The 13,983-nt window shown below is 35.5% G+C and overlaps 1 protein-coding gene across 14 annotated transcripts in view; it reads right to left on the minus strand.

The window, feature by feature from the left end:
• The window catches only part of IMMP2L (inner mitochondrial membrane peptidase subunit 2), a 419,891-nt gene that overhangs the window by 341,019 nt on the left and 64,889 nt on the right, over positions 1 to 13,983 (minus strand). The window contains exon 4 of one of the 14 annotated variants that reach the window (XM_053977053.1): positions 13,038 to 13,099. The exons of the other annotated variants lie outside the window; for them this stretch is intronic. Coding sequence (XP_053833028.1) covers positions 13,087 to 13,099 — 13 coding nt within the window. The 3' untranslated portion in view covers positions 13,038 to 13,086. Of the gene's footprint in view, positions 1 to 13,037; positions 13,100 to 13,983 lie in introns of those variants that run through there. 14 annotated transcript variants of the gene reach the window in all.

Raw genomic sequence — 13,983 nt, forward strand, 5'->3', positions numbered from 1 at the left:
TATACTTTGTGAATTGGTATGATTTTGTAAATCAGAACCTTGAAATTAACTTATCTGACTAGCAAAGAAGCAAGTAACGATATGACCCAAAGAAGCATGTACAGAAATAAGTGTCTCTTAGATGGAATGGCTACAGTTCATTTATTTATATCACTTATATGGAGATAGCATCTCCATAGTTTTATTTGCACTGATCTACTAAAGGAATCTTTTTCCTTTTTATTGTTTTTCAAGAGATACATTTTATAGTTAAAACATCATCTGTTTTTTGCCTCCTAAAACATTTCCAACTAGTTACTATTCAGGAAGCTATCTGTTTCATGCAGAGACTTTAAAAATTGCTATATTTTTCCTAATATTAAATAAACATATAAATTAAGCAACCATTACATGCCCATAGACCTGTATTAAGGTGTCAATTATAAAAAGTAAGAGCTACTGCAGGAGGATCTGTTTTGCCTTAACCTTGGCATTAAAGGAATGTAATACATAACTTTATTCTTTTCCCCTGAGTAACAGTAATGTTAGAATCATATCCTCCAGTTGTTCTGAGATTGAAACCTTCTGTTCATGTCTGTAACCATAATTTTTCTACCCTAAGTTTTGCAAAACATAGTAAGCAATATCAGGAGACACACAATCCTCAATAGCACTCAACCTATATATCAGACACCTCTTTCTAAATTCAGGTCTTTGAGAGAAGCATTTCCTTTTTACTATGTCAAGTTAAGCTGTTCTTTCCTCCTATCCACAAATGGAACAACAGATTTTATAGGTCAGAAAAGGGGAATGATTCAACTCTTCAAATGCTCAGAGGAATAGTGATGCTACTGCTGTCCCTCACAGAAAAATTCCATTTGTCACTGCAGCAATCCATGTAAAGACCCACTCATCATGGTTCTTGTAAATCTGCCACCTCTGAAATTCCATAAGCATTGTATGATTCTGCATATGCTGAAAAAATCACTTTGTATTGAAAAAGAAATAAATGCATGCATCCCCGTCTCAGTCAAAACACAGCTAAAATGATAACTCCAACATAAAAATCTGCTAAACCTCCCCAAGTATTCTCTGAACATTTGACTGTCTTGACAGCACTGGCTAGCAGTTCATTAGCTCTACACTCTCTAACTACTGATAATCAATAGCAGTCAGAGTTAAGAGCGCAGATATCAAAAGTCATTACAGAGGAGCAGTCATGATGGGTATTGACTGCTGTGACTCTAAGACGCTTTAACTCTGGAAAGTGGCATCTGAAGACTTGCTGCCATGGCTAGCTGTCTTATGTCTCCAAAACTGACCTACCAGGGATACCTAGGCACAGGCTTCAAAAAGTAGAGTTACTTCACAAAAAAGTAGAAGTATGTTTAATGTCAGCTCTTTCTCAAGAACCCTTATAATCTTCATTCTGTAGTCACCAGACAATTTTGCTCTCTCTCAGTATCTGTATATACTTTTCATTTAAAGTAATGTAGCTTGTAAAAGTTCCCTCTATAATTTTCTGAAATGTAATTCAAAAGTTATTCTTCACAGAAAGGAAAGGGATGAGGAAAGAAAATAAAATCAATCTCATGAATTACTTAGTTTGCTCAGTCTCACACTTTCTTTCCCTCTCAGCTGGAATCTTTTAATGTTATGAGATGAACAACTAATCTTTCAGATACACAAGTCCATCTTCATATTTGATTCCTCTTCTTCTAAGCTTATATTTTCTCTGCTGATTTAAGAACCATAGCCAAGGACTTTATAGATTTTTTTTCAGTGGGAGAAAAGTTGTAGTGATGGCTGGTTTTGCTCATGACTTCATCATTCATTCTTCTGTTGAAGTCAAAAGAAATATGTGATATTATACAACAAACTGCAGTAATGATCAATTGACCCCAGCTGGTACCAGGCCTTAACAGGAGGCATCCTCCTTCAAAATATTGTCAATGACAGCAAACCCCATCCTCACCGCCTCCTAAAAATAATGTACAATCTGTTCTGTCACTCACAGATCAAGCAAATTAAAGAAAACAAAAGGAAGAATATCCTAGCAAATGTATACTACAGGCTAGAGAATACTCTCTCTGAAGAATCAGTGGAATTTAGAAAAAAAAAAAAAACATCTAGCCTCCAATTGTTCAGGAGTTTAATTTTCTGGGAAATGCAATAGATTTCTTCCACAGCCACCATCACCTTGGCCAATTCAAAACACAAATCATTGTCTGCGTTCAGTAAGAACAAGTCTAATACTCAGATTTCCTGCTTAAACATAAATTGATTCCATTCTCACTCCCAGCTACCTTATCTGCCAATACTGACTGATCTACAGCATGGCAAGTTACAAATGAAATACTAGATGCAGCGCAATTTTACTGTTCATGTAAAATACACAGATAACATTCTTATCTTCTGGACTCCCTCAAATTGCTATGATGAAATTTCCTAATCACTACTTCTACATCAAAATGCATTTCAAATACACCTCCAGCAGTATCCTATTATTAGCCACTCTGCTCAACATAAAACAGAAAGCATACAAACTACTATATATGAAAAGCATGCAAAGTATCATATATATCATTATAAAGATGCTTCTTGAAACACCCCTAGAAAGCTATAACATACAGAAAGCCCTCAGACACCACTAACATCCATTGTGTATCATTCTCTCACAATGCCCTGCTCAGCAATCTCAGACCCTTAACTAAATAAACACAACACTCCAGAGAAATCCATCAAGTCTTCCCCGAGTCCTCTAAACCTCTCAGGTCTGACTCTGAGGGAAACTCGTAAAACCCAGATGATTCTGCGAGCTAAAACATAAACTTCAAAGGGTGCTAAGCAACACAACAAAGAACATTAGGATTCTAATGCTTTATAATTCTCACTCATCCCTAACAAAAAGCTCCATATTCATCTCTGTCTCCGTGCCTGAAAGGACTTAATGACTCTACTGTGTCTTCTCTGGATAACATTCTTCTCCTTCCTCCACCCCTACTCCACAGGTGTCCACTATTTTTTCCTTTCAAATGATGCAGGTAAGTAAACAGGTTGAACTCATAAAAATTTACAGCTGTTCTTTGAGACCTCTCCTGCTATTACAGATTTTAAGAGACTCATATGGTCAAAAGGAGGCATCTTTTACAATTATTGCAATAATTCTAGGATATTACCATCTCCTTACAAAATCTGTAACGCTTGTATTATTTAAAAAATCACAATTACGTTATGAGTGTATTAAAGCATTTGTTGTTAACGTAGAGAATTTCAAGTGCTCATGTTAACAGAGATAAATAAAACAAACCATGCAGAGCTTCAAGAAACCTGATTACAATGTTCTTTTGTCTACAATAGAAAAAATATTCTACGCTGCACATAAAATTAAGATAATTATCTACTAGTTTAATTTAAGGAAAAGCATACATGCCTCTTACTGCAGTAACAAAAGCAATTACTTTTGTGGTAATTTAAATATTAGATTTGGAATGTTTTCAAAATAAGCATAATAATGTTTTAACTGCAGTTTACACCATAAAAAATTCAAGTAGTGTCCTTTTATGCATCTGCAAATTTAATTTTAAATGTGCTGAAACTTTACGGGTACAGCAGTATAAAAATTATGTTAACCAGCATTTAACAAGCACAGGAAATATACTGAGAGTTATGCAATTATTAGCTATAATTTACATATATATGTAAATTACACAGTATAGAGGTATATAAGCAATTCTTATAGTGGTTCAGTTAGAAGGAGAACTACTTTTTAGAAATGTGATCTGGTACTGGTTTCTGCTCTTGCTTTCATTAAGTCAGCAAGCCAAGAAAGTATGCTAAAAAATCACTGAGATGAGCTTGTTAATAATGTTGGTAGTTTTGCATAGGAATATTAAACTCACACTATATTTATTTTATTATGTAAGCAAGCAATGTTTTTTATACATTAATAATTTTCATTCGATAGTTTACAAGGACAGAACCAATTAAAACCCAAACTTACTAAACTGTCTGTTTTTCATGTAAGAGATCTCTACCACATGATTTTCAAGTTGTTTGGGTTTTCCTATTACAAATTGACAGAATAGATGCAAGGTAATTTTCTAATTATGTTTAAGCCCGGAGTCCACCAATGTTAGCACAGAAGAGGCATACGTTATATACTGTCACTTCTGGAAGCAACACATCATCCTGAGCTGCAACAGAGACTCACAGCTGAAAAGGGCAGCTAAAGCTCCATCCTTTTCCAACAATTCCCTACGTGTTCTCTTCAAATTACACCCAGCATAGTACCTCACACAGCCTTCACACAGCCCTTTTCTTCTCTGTAAATAATCAGCAGCTGTTTTGCATATGTCAAAAGAGTTTCTTAACAGAGAAATAGCAGGATCTATCAAGGCTGCAGTAAGAATGACCCTGATGTTCCAAATATTTTGCAGAATATAAAAATATTTATATGAAATTCTGTTTTTAACCATTAGAGGAATGATGAATAATGAAATCCAGCAACATTTAGTACTTAGTCACAATATACTTACTGAGTAAAAAAAAACCAAATTGCTATTCCAAAAGAAACATTCTTCCAGCAGCAGTATTTTAAAATTGCCATTAAAAAGAAGGCTGATAGGTGCTGTAAGACTTTCTAACCATATTTTATACATTATTGAAAACTACTAGTTAGAGTACAGGGGGTTTGTAAATTTCTAACAGGGACCATACAATTTGAATGTGGCTTGTTTTTTTTTTAGGTGGCCTACAAATTAAAGGACAATTGTAATGGATTTGATTAATTACATATGGCATTACCACATTACGAGATAATGGGTAGTTTCAAACAAAGCTCTATAATGCTTTTCTAAGTATGTGAATTAAAAAATCATTTTTCTGAGGAAATTAAAAATTTAAATAGAAAATCCATGCAGTTTTCAACAAGAATAAAAGCAAAATAATATATCAGTCTTAAATGTGTTTTCTTCATCATCTGAATGTACACCAAGTGAAAGGATTAGATATTTTCAATTATGTTCCAATACTCCCAATTATGTTCCAATTCATTTTTCAGTCACTTCCTGTAGCTATTTCAACACAAATATATCTAAACCAAGCTATACCTAAAATAAAATCCCTTATGCTAAAAATATTGCATTTAAAATATTATAAAATATTTTAAGATTTCTTTCTTCCCTACTGTGTTATATTTATAAGGAAAACATTCTTATTTCTAATAGGGAACAAAGTAAAAACAAGTTTTGAAGAAACTATAGGACAATTTCTTTAAGTATTAGTAATAGATAATTTTTTTTTCATAATATTTAACATGATCACCTCTTTGTGGTAACTCCTGGATAAAGCAAGAGAAAGCAAATGAAGAAACTATCATTTTCAAGAAACTATCATATCATGAAAGATTCTTGAGACAGAACTTATTTTTCTTGAACCAAGAGGACAAAAGATCTCTTCTGCTCTAATCAGTGGCAGCACTAACCTTTTCTAGCTAGCTGGGATCTCAACAGTGTGCATATCTTACAATATTTAACCTGTGACTTTCTGACTCTAAATGTAATTTAAAGAGAATATTCAGCAAGTTAGAAAGAAAACTCATATTCAGGAATGTAGTTCAAAGAGCACTAGCTAGTGCATCAGCAATTGGGACAAGAGGAAGTAAGCATTTGTGGGCACAATTCACAATATCCTTGATATACCTGTCAGCTGGGTGGCCGGGCCCAGAGAGTGGTGGTGAACAGTGCTGCATCCAGCTGGGGCCAGTCACCAGTGGTGTCCTTCAGGGGTCTGTGCTGGGGCCAGTTCTGTTCTATATCTTTACTGATGACATGGATGAGGGGATTGAGTCTTTCATTAGTAAATTTGCAGATGACACTAAGCTGGGATTGTGTGTCAATCTATTGGAAGGGAGAAGGACTCTGCAGAGAGACCTGGAATGTTTGGATGGATGGGCAGAGTCCAGTGGGATGGAGTTTAATAAGTCCAAGTGCCGAGTCCTGCATTTTGGCCACAATAGCCCCCTGCAGCGTTATAGGCTGAGGACGGTGTGGCTGGACAGTGCCCAGGCAGAAAGGGACCCAGGGATGCTGGTCACCAGCTGGCTGAACATGAGCCAGCAGTGTGCCCTGGTGGCCAAGAAGGCCCATGGCATCCTGGCTTGCATCAGGAATAGTGTGGCCAGCAGGAGCAGGGAGGTCATTCTTCCCCTCTACCTGGCATTGGTGAGGCCACACCTTGAGTGCTGTGTCCAGTTCTGCCCCCTCAGTTTAAGAAGGACGTTGAGACACTTGAGCGCATCCAGAGGAGGCAACGAGGCTGCTGAGGGGCTTGGAACAGAAGCCCTGTGAGGAATGGCTGAGGAAGCTGGGGTTGTTTAGCCTGGAGAAAAGGAGATTCAGGGGTGACCTTATCACTCTCTACAACTCCCTGAAAGGTGGCTGTGGTCAGGTGGGGGCTGGTCTCTTTCTCCAGGCAGCAACTGACAGAACGAGAGGACACAGTCTGGAGCTGCGCCAAGGGAAATTTAGGTTGGCTATTAGGAAAAAGTTTTTTATGGAAAGAGTGATAAAGTACTGGAATGGTCTGCCCAGGGAGGTGGTGGAGTCACCATCCCTGGACGTGTTTAAGCAAAGACTGGATGTGGCACTCAGTGCCATGGTTTAGTTGAGGTGTCAGGGAACAGGTTGGACTTGATGATCTTGAAGGTCTCTTCCAACCTTGTGATTCAGTGATTCTGTGACTCTGTGAAGCAATAAACCAAACCTACAGCTTGTATGAATCATTACAGCTCCATTAATTTCAGTGATAATAGGCTGATTTGCATAACCTGACAGTCTGACACAAATCTATTAAGCTTTTCAAGCTTTAGTTTTTGACATATAACCGGTTCTCAGAAGAGATGACATGGGAGTTGACTCCAACATAGCATTTGTAATGGTAGATGTTCATTATAAGTATACAGACCTGAAAAATTAGTTCAAGTACTAAGGTTCTAAAATCTACAGATTAAAGGTAATACACTAATTACTTCTAAGAATGTCAAAATGGAACAATATAAAAAATGCAATTGTTTTTAAACTAACAGCAATTTATATGTACGTAATTTCATGTTTCCTTGTGTACTTAGGGAAAAAAATTCAAGTAAGAACACAGAAGACCAGGCACCTCAATAATTTTAAATATTTAAACATTTCTGAGGTTCTCAAAGTCCAGCAGGGATCTCAGTTGACTCAGTGCCTAAAATTCCATTGCTAAAGTTTGCTGAAGAAAAGAAACCTTCACCTTAGCACACCCTAAGTCAGCACAGTAATGGTGTAGTCCTGGGTGACAAATTTCCTCTGGCAGGGGAAAGGTGAGCCCCAGGGCAGAGGCCACTGCTGAAAAAGAAAAGATGTACTACTTCACTCTGTCTTTACCCATCCTTCTTCCATTTTTGAAAGGTGGACTTTAAAGCTGAATTTTAGGATGTTGAGAAGACACAGATACTGCCTTGTTTTAGATTAGATACCTGAATTCCCAATTCCCAGGAATTAAAGGCTTATGTCAGTACTGACCAATTTAAATTCATGCCCTAACTACCCTACCAGAAATTTGTATCTCAATCCTAGCCCTTCTTCACATGCACCATATATGAAAGAGGCAAAGCCAATTGCACTCAGCAAAGGGTATTTAAAGATGGTAATTTAAATGCACATAATAATGCTTCAGTCATTGTCTGAATCTAAGTCATGCAAAGGTCTCAATACAGACTTGAACATTATTCTCTTTTTATTTTTTTGTTGACATTATTCTCTTTTTTTTTGTTGACATGCTCCTCTGGCCTTTTAAAAATATATCTGAAATAGTCTATTGAAATACAGTTTAATCACAATACACATTTTTATGCCTTACACTGCTGACTAGATAATTAACCTAAAATACTAATCAGAAAGCAATACCTCATGGTTTTTCTGATATATTGGAGTTCCAGATCGAGCCTCCTGTCTCAAGCAGGAAAATTGCTGAAGCATTTACATGTCCCAAAATTAATTCAAAACTCAAGGCCTCGAGGACAAGGCAAAGTCTTCCCAACCCCCATCCACCCCTAAAATGCTAAGCAAACAAAAAACCCTAATAAAACTACAAGCAATATTGTATGTATCTATGGCCTGTTACTTGAATCGATACAGATAAATTAGAAGTACATTCCTTCTTGGATCAGATAATATTTCGATTTTGGACAGAATTAATGTCTGGGGGGGGGAGGTGACTTGTATACAATACTGAATGGTCAGAACAAGATATAGAGCTTGGGAAGTGATGTGTGTAACTGCTTATCATTAAACAGTGGAGAAATTACTGCAACAAATTCCCACATCTGTCTCATATGCAACTCCAACACGCCTTTCAACTTGTTTTACTTCTGTATTTATCCAAGATGAACTCTCCACAATGAAATAAAATTGTGAGCAAAAATGTAGTCACTGATTCTGCCTGACAGACTCAGAGGTGTTTCAAGTGGTAGGGCAGGCTATATCTCAACTAGATAGCAGAAAGAAGTTTAGAAATTACCCAGAGTTATATGTGTTACAAACATTGAAATACAGATTATTATGAAAGGAAGCCAGCAGGTACAAAATTCCTTCATTTACTATGGTAATAAGGCACATTATATTTTCAGTCTCTTTTTTAAACAAAAGAAACCCATTTTTTTCTACTAATTTGACATGCACAATTTGTTTCATGCCCTGCATATGAAGCAGCACAAATTCAGTCAAAATTATAACCCAGGTGACATTTTAAACAGAATCACAGGAAGGATTTGGTGTGTCGGCCATAAATAGAACTCTAAAACATACTGATTCACATCTTGGCTCTAGTAAATGTTTAGCTATGACTTAATTTTCTCTGATTTCCGTTTCATTATGCTCATAAGATAATGAGCAGAGTGCATTTACAGAAAGACTAATGTGCTGGTTCTATCTGCAGTCTTTTGTCTTCATACCTTTCAAGGTATGCACTAAGCACTTAAAACAGCCTACATTATCACTCCTTACTGGCAAGCAAAGTAGCTGAAGAAGATAAAAGATAATATGACAGGAGCAATAGTAAACAAATATCAGCTCCTCATAAGTTCTCTTGAGTCCAAGTTCCTATTCCTTTCTTTCCTCATTATGTGTAAGAAGTTCTCTAGAATGAGCATGCACTGCCTGAACAATTAGCCTGACTGACTAGCTAAAATTTTCTTTTACAAACCTGATTGCTGCTTTAATTGTTAGAAGCATATTTCAAGAATAGTTTATTTCAAATCCATCATAACTTCTTGTTTACCACAATGAATTTCTGAAAAAAAAAAAGTATCAGCTAATGCAAGTCTAAAACTGGATATAATAATATTCTTTAATTGTGGAGAATTTTGTGAGCAAATACTCAAAACATTCATGGTCAGAATATTTCACAAATATGTAGAGATGATATTGAAAATATCCTCAAACTGGCATACACAAAAATGCATATTCTTTGGAAGTTTACACTTTTAATGGTATCAGTAAACAAAAATATTTAGAGAATGTGTTTGCATTTAACATTACTTTATACATATAAATGCATAATCAGTCTTACAAAAAAAAATTAATATAAACTTAATCACAATATAAATGTTTATACTATAGTTACTCTGGCTTCATGAATGTTTTGTAAACAACTATTTCTAAACCACATGGGGATTTACCTCAACTGACCTTAAGCATTTGAAGTTGACATACGGTTTATGCTAGAGATCTAAATCTCCTCTTCAGTCACTGAAGAAAAAGATAAATATCTTTGAAATTATTAATGAATTTTTACTTAGGAATCTTACAGGGTGGTGAACTAAGCCCTGAAGATAGTTTTCAACCTGTTGAGTATTACAGGAGCCATGATAACATGCCTATGTGTCTAGACCAAGTCACAATGGATCTCATCTTTTATGATCAGAATATCATTGCCTCTAATATATCAGCTAAGGCAAATTTCTCATTATTTGAATACTGATTGACACTGGCAAGACTTGCTCTAAAAATACTTGGTAAATAGGATAACAGAATGATTTAACTTGTGCTCCTGATAATGCCTGGAAACACACAATTTACAGTGTAAGAAATATGTTTATGTCTTGTTTCTTTTAGACCATACTTTCTGGAACTATCATACTTTGATATCTGCATCTCTTCACTATGTTAATGCACAAATGTGAAAGTCCATTTATAAAGGAGTGAGTGCCTACCATCAGATATTAGAATTGCCATGTTCCATTTGAATAGAGGTATTTTTCCTCTCTGCAATGGGCAAAAGGTATTTGTGGCAAAGAGGTCTATGAACTGAACATGAGTCAGCACTGCAATGTTGTTTTTAAAAAGATGTATGTTTGATCTCTTAACTGGGATATTTTGGGACACACTGGTGAAAAATGAGATCCTGGCATCTAATTGCCTACAGAAGTGACAGACATACTAAATAAAGGGGTAAAGCACGTGAAATGTCAAGATAGTGACAATCGAAGAAAGAAGTGAAGAAACCTCTCCAGAATGTACTATGCTGTAACATTCTTGTTAGACATTGTGTCATGCTTGTTAGAATGAAGGTATCATTCCCATTTAAACTCTTGAAAATAGTTTATCTTTAATGTCCCTTGCAACAGCCAAATCATTCAATAATTCTATAATGCATTAAGCAATTTTTCTATTGTATTCAGCACTAGCAAGTACTATTCTTAGCAAAATATTCTGTCCTATTTAAGACACTAAGATTCTGGAAAAAATTTACAAACTGCAGAGGATCCAGAAGACCAGAGGAGAGCAGCAAGTACAATCAGCAGTCTATAAATACAGGAAAAATATAAAGGTCTATAGGAAAAATATAGTCAGTTGATTTTGTACAATAAAACAAGATTATTTAAGTGAAGACTTAAACTCTTGAAGTCTTCAAATAAACACCAAGGAACTGTAAAGCAGAAGGCAATAAACAGCTCTTTTTGTCTACTGTAGACAGGATTAAAGGCAATGGGCTGAAATGGCATCAGTGTACAATAGACTAGACAATAAGAAAAAAATCCCATATTTGTAGCAAGAAGTAAGGTTTTAAACAGCATGCCTTGGTAACTAAAGGATCATCAAAATAGTGAATTTTTCAAAGTAATTTAAAAGAGTAGTTTACAAACGAGCATAAACACAGACCAGGTCAGATCACCTTGTATTGTTCCATCTCATCACATCATTCCTTATATCTTTTGCTGCTCCCTAACCATCTAGTGATAAATTACTAGTTCTACGTTCCCAGTTTCATTCCAGATCCTTTCTCAAATATTGTGTCAGTCACCACAGCTTCTAGAGCGATCTCTGTCCATAGATTCTTATTTTTTCTTCTATCTCTCTTTCAAAAAGAATTAGTGTCCATTAAGTCTCATCAGTGTGCACAGCTCAATATGTAAGTAGTCCTTCAGACTCACAGTTTCAGTAAAGCTTAATTACATGTTCTCTCATAGTCTCCTCAGTTATATTTTGCTAAAAATCTATTAATACAATTCCACCAATGGGGTAGCCTTTCTTCACAAAGCCTCCTTGTGGCTGGAAGTTGAAGGAAAAATATTTTAAGTAAAATAAACATGCATCAATACATTTGATTGATAGCAGCTGATCTGCTGAATTGTATATCCAAACCTTTGTAAAAAATCTGAGAGCATCTGTAATATGTCATACAAAATTGCAGGCCCCTTGAGGACATCAGTACACAAAAGTCTACTCAGATTTACAAGCCTTTTAATAACTGCCAGAGCTTCCTATATTTGGGTTAATTTAATTAATTATTTCATATTAGGATTGGGAAGCCTTCAAAGTCATTCTTTATCTTCATTATGTGCTTGTCTTTACTGATGCATATCCTTAACTGTGAACCAATTGATTATATGAAGCAAATACCTAACTCCAGAAATACCTAACAGCCATATTTTTAGTTTACTTTATTACCTAAAAGGACATATTGATAAGTTATGCAAAAAAATATTCTAGAAATGCTGGTACTTTCTGGAAATTGAGCATATTGAAAGAAGAATTTTACGATTCAACAAATAATTATTACTATGACTTAGTTGCCTAAGTTATTTAGTATTTTTTAACGAAAAATATCAATTGCAAGAAATACACACAACCACTTCACATTAATCTATTCAATATTTCCTAAAATATAACACTGAATTTTTGAGATGTATTAACACTGAAATATAAAAAAAAAACCCTATGGTATAAATTTGTAAGATTAATACAATGTATCTTAAAGTTTCCAAGCTAAAAGACATCTTCTGGGATTGGTCAAGTAAAAGCTTTGAAGTTATGAAGATTTGCCACCCTTATCCATTCTTAGCAGGTAATGACAATGATGACAAAACAGATAAACTGTTGTAAATACAAAAATGCTTCTTTCCTGACAACTGAATAATTATGTGTTCTATATTCACACACACACACATATATATAATACTTCATATTGCATATTGAGCTTTACATAATGCTACACATGGGTCAATTGTGAAAGAAAATAATACTCCTGCTTCAAAGAACTGATTCAGAGGTTCTGTCATGGCCTCTCAATTCTGTGCTTTACAGGGATGATATTGAGTAATTAATTTTTTTCTGGGATATACTTTGAAGTTAAAAAGTGGTAGCAGTTCATGCCATAATCAGTCCTCAAATTCAAAACTTCCTGCACCCAGAATCACCAATTCAAGAGTTTTCCTTAAGCAAATCTACTTTGTTGCAGTTCAGTAACATAAAATTGCTTATGTCCCCTGTACCTATGCAACTCTTTTCAAGGTGATCAGTTTACAGTGTGTTAAGTGGTTGCACGTAGGTCAGCAAACAGAATCCAGGATCTGATGATAGGCAACTGAAGATTAGAAGCTGAACTACAAACATTTAAAACAAACAAAAAAATGTTGTTCTTTGTGGATACAAGTCCACTAGTGGAGTGGAAATTGGGGGAAAATGTCATCCCTCTGCTGAAGTTCAAGTCACAGAAGTCTGCACTTTTTCATCCAGACTTTTCCTCGGGCAGTCTGCTCAATCCAGTTGAAAACACCAATGTAATTTTCTTCTACTTCTTGCCTCTATTTAAAATTAAGAAACATAATGAGAAGTATGTAATATGCTTACTATTAAAATAGATCTGCTAATGCAGAGAAGTTTGATACTTTCAATAGTCTATGGTATCTTTTACAAAATAGAGTAATACATGAATCAGAGTATTATCTAAGAAAAAAATTAACAGCAATCGCTGTTCCAAATTGAAACCACCTTAGTTTTGTATAAAAGATGAAAATGTAACTGAAAAGGTATACTCCTCCTACGACATATTGACATATATACTATCTGTCAGGCTGAAAAGGTTTTACGCTGATTAAGCACATGCCTGTGTTTTCACCCTCAAAAAGAAAAGCCAGGGACCTTCAAGTACAGAACACCTGCCTTGCCCTCTATCCTAACCAGTTGTTTCTGTATTGCCAGCAACACAGCCAGATGCATGAGACTGTGGTGAATCAATGCTTCAAAGCACAGCTATTCCTGCAAGGATACATTCAGCCCAGGAGAGGGACATGGCTTTGAGATCCATTCCACTCAGGAATCCCAGGATGAGCCTATCAGCTCCTGGGGTGATTCACAACCAAACTAATTTTGTCTTTTCAACAGTCTTACTGATCGTGGAGGACTAGTTTCATATACTGGCAGAAGTGGAGGAAAAATAAAAAAGGAAAAACATTCAGAGATTCAGTGTATCTTTCCATCCTAATCAAGACCCAAAGACTCATCAAGGATCAAAAGGAAGTTTGTTACAGATAAAAAAACAGGCCTATTTTAGTATAATGCTAAAACTGATGTGCCATTATATTACCCACCTTTTTGGGGAGATGGGAATATTTTTCTCTTATCTTTTTTTCTTCATAATTTCATTGATTTTACAGGTACCAATGACCCAAAATATCTGCCTTAAAGA

Source organism: Vidua macroura, chromosome 5 (assembly GCF_024509145.1).
Source record: "Vidua macroura isolate BioBank_ID:100142 chromosome 5, ASM2450914v1, whole genome shotgun sequence".
Classification (NCBI taxonomy): Eukaryota; Metazoa; Chordata; class Aves; order Passeriformes; family Viduidae; genus Vidua; species Vidua macroura.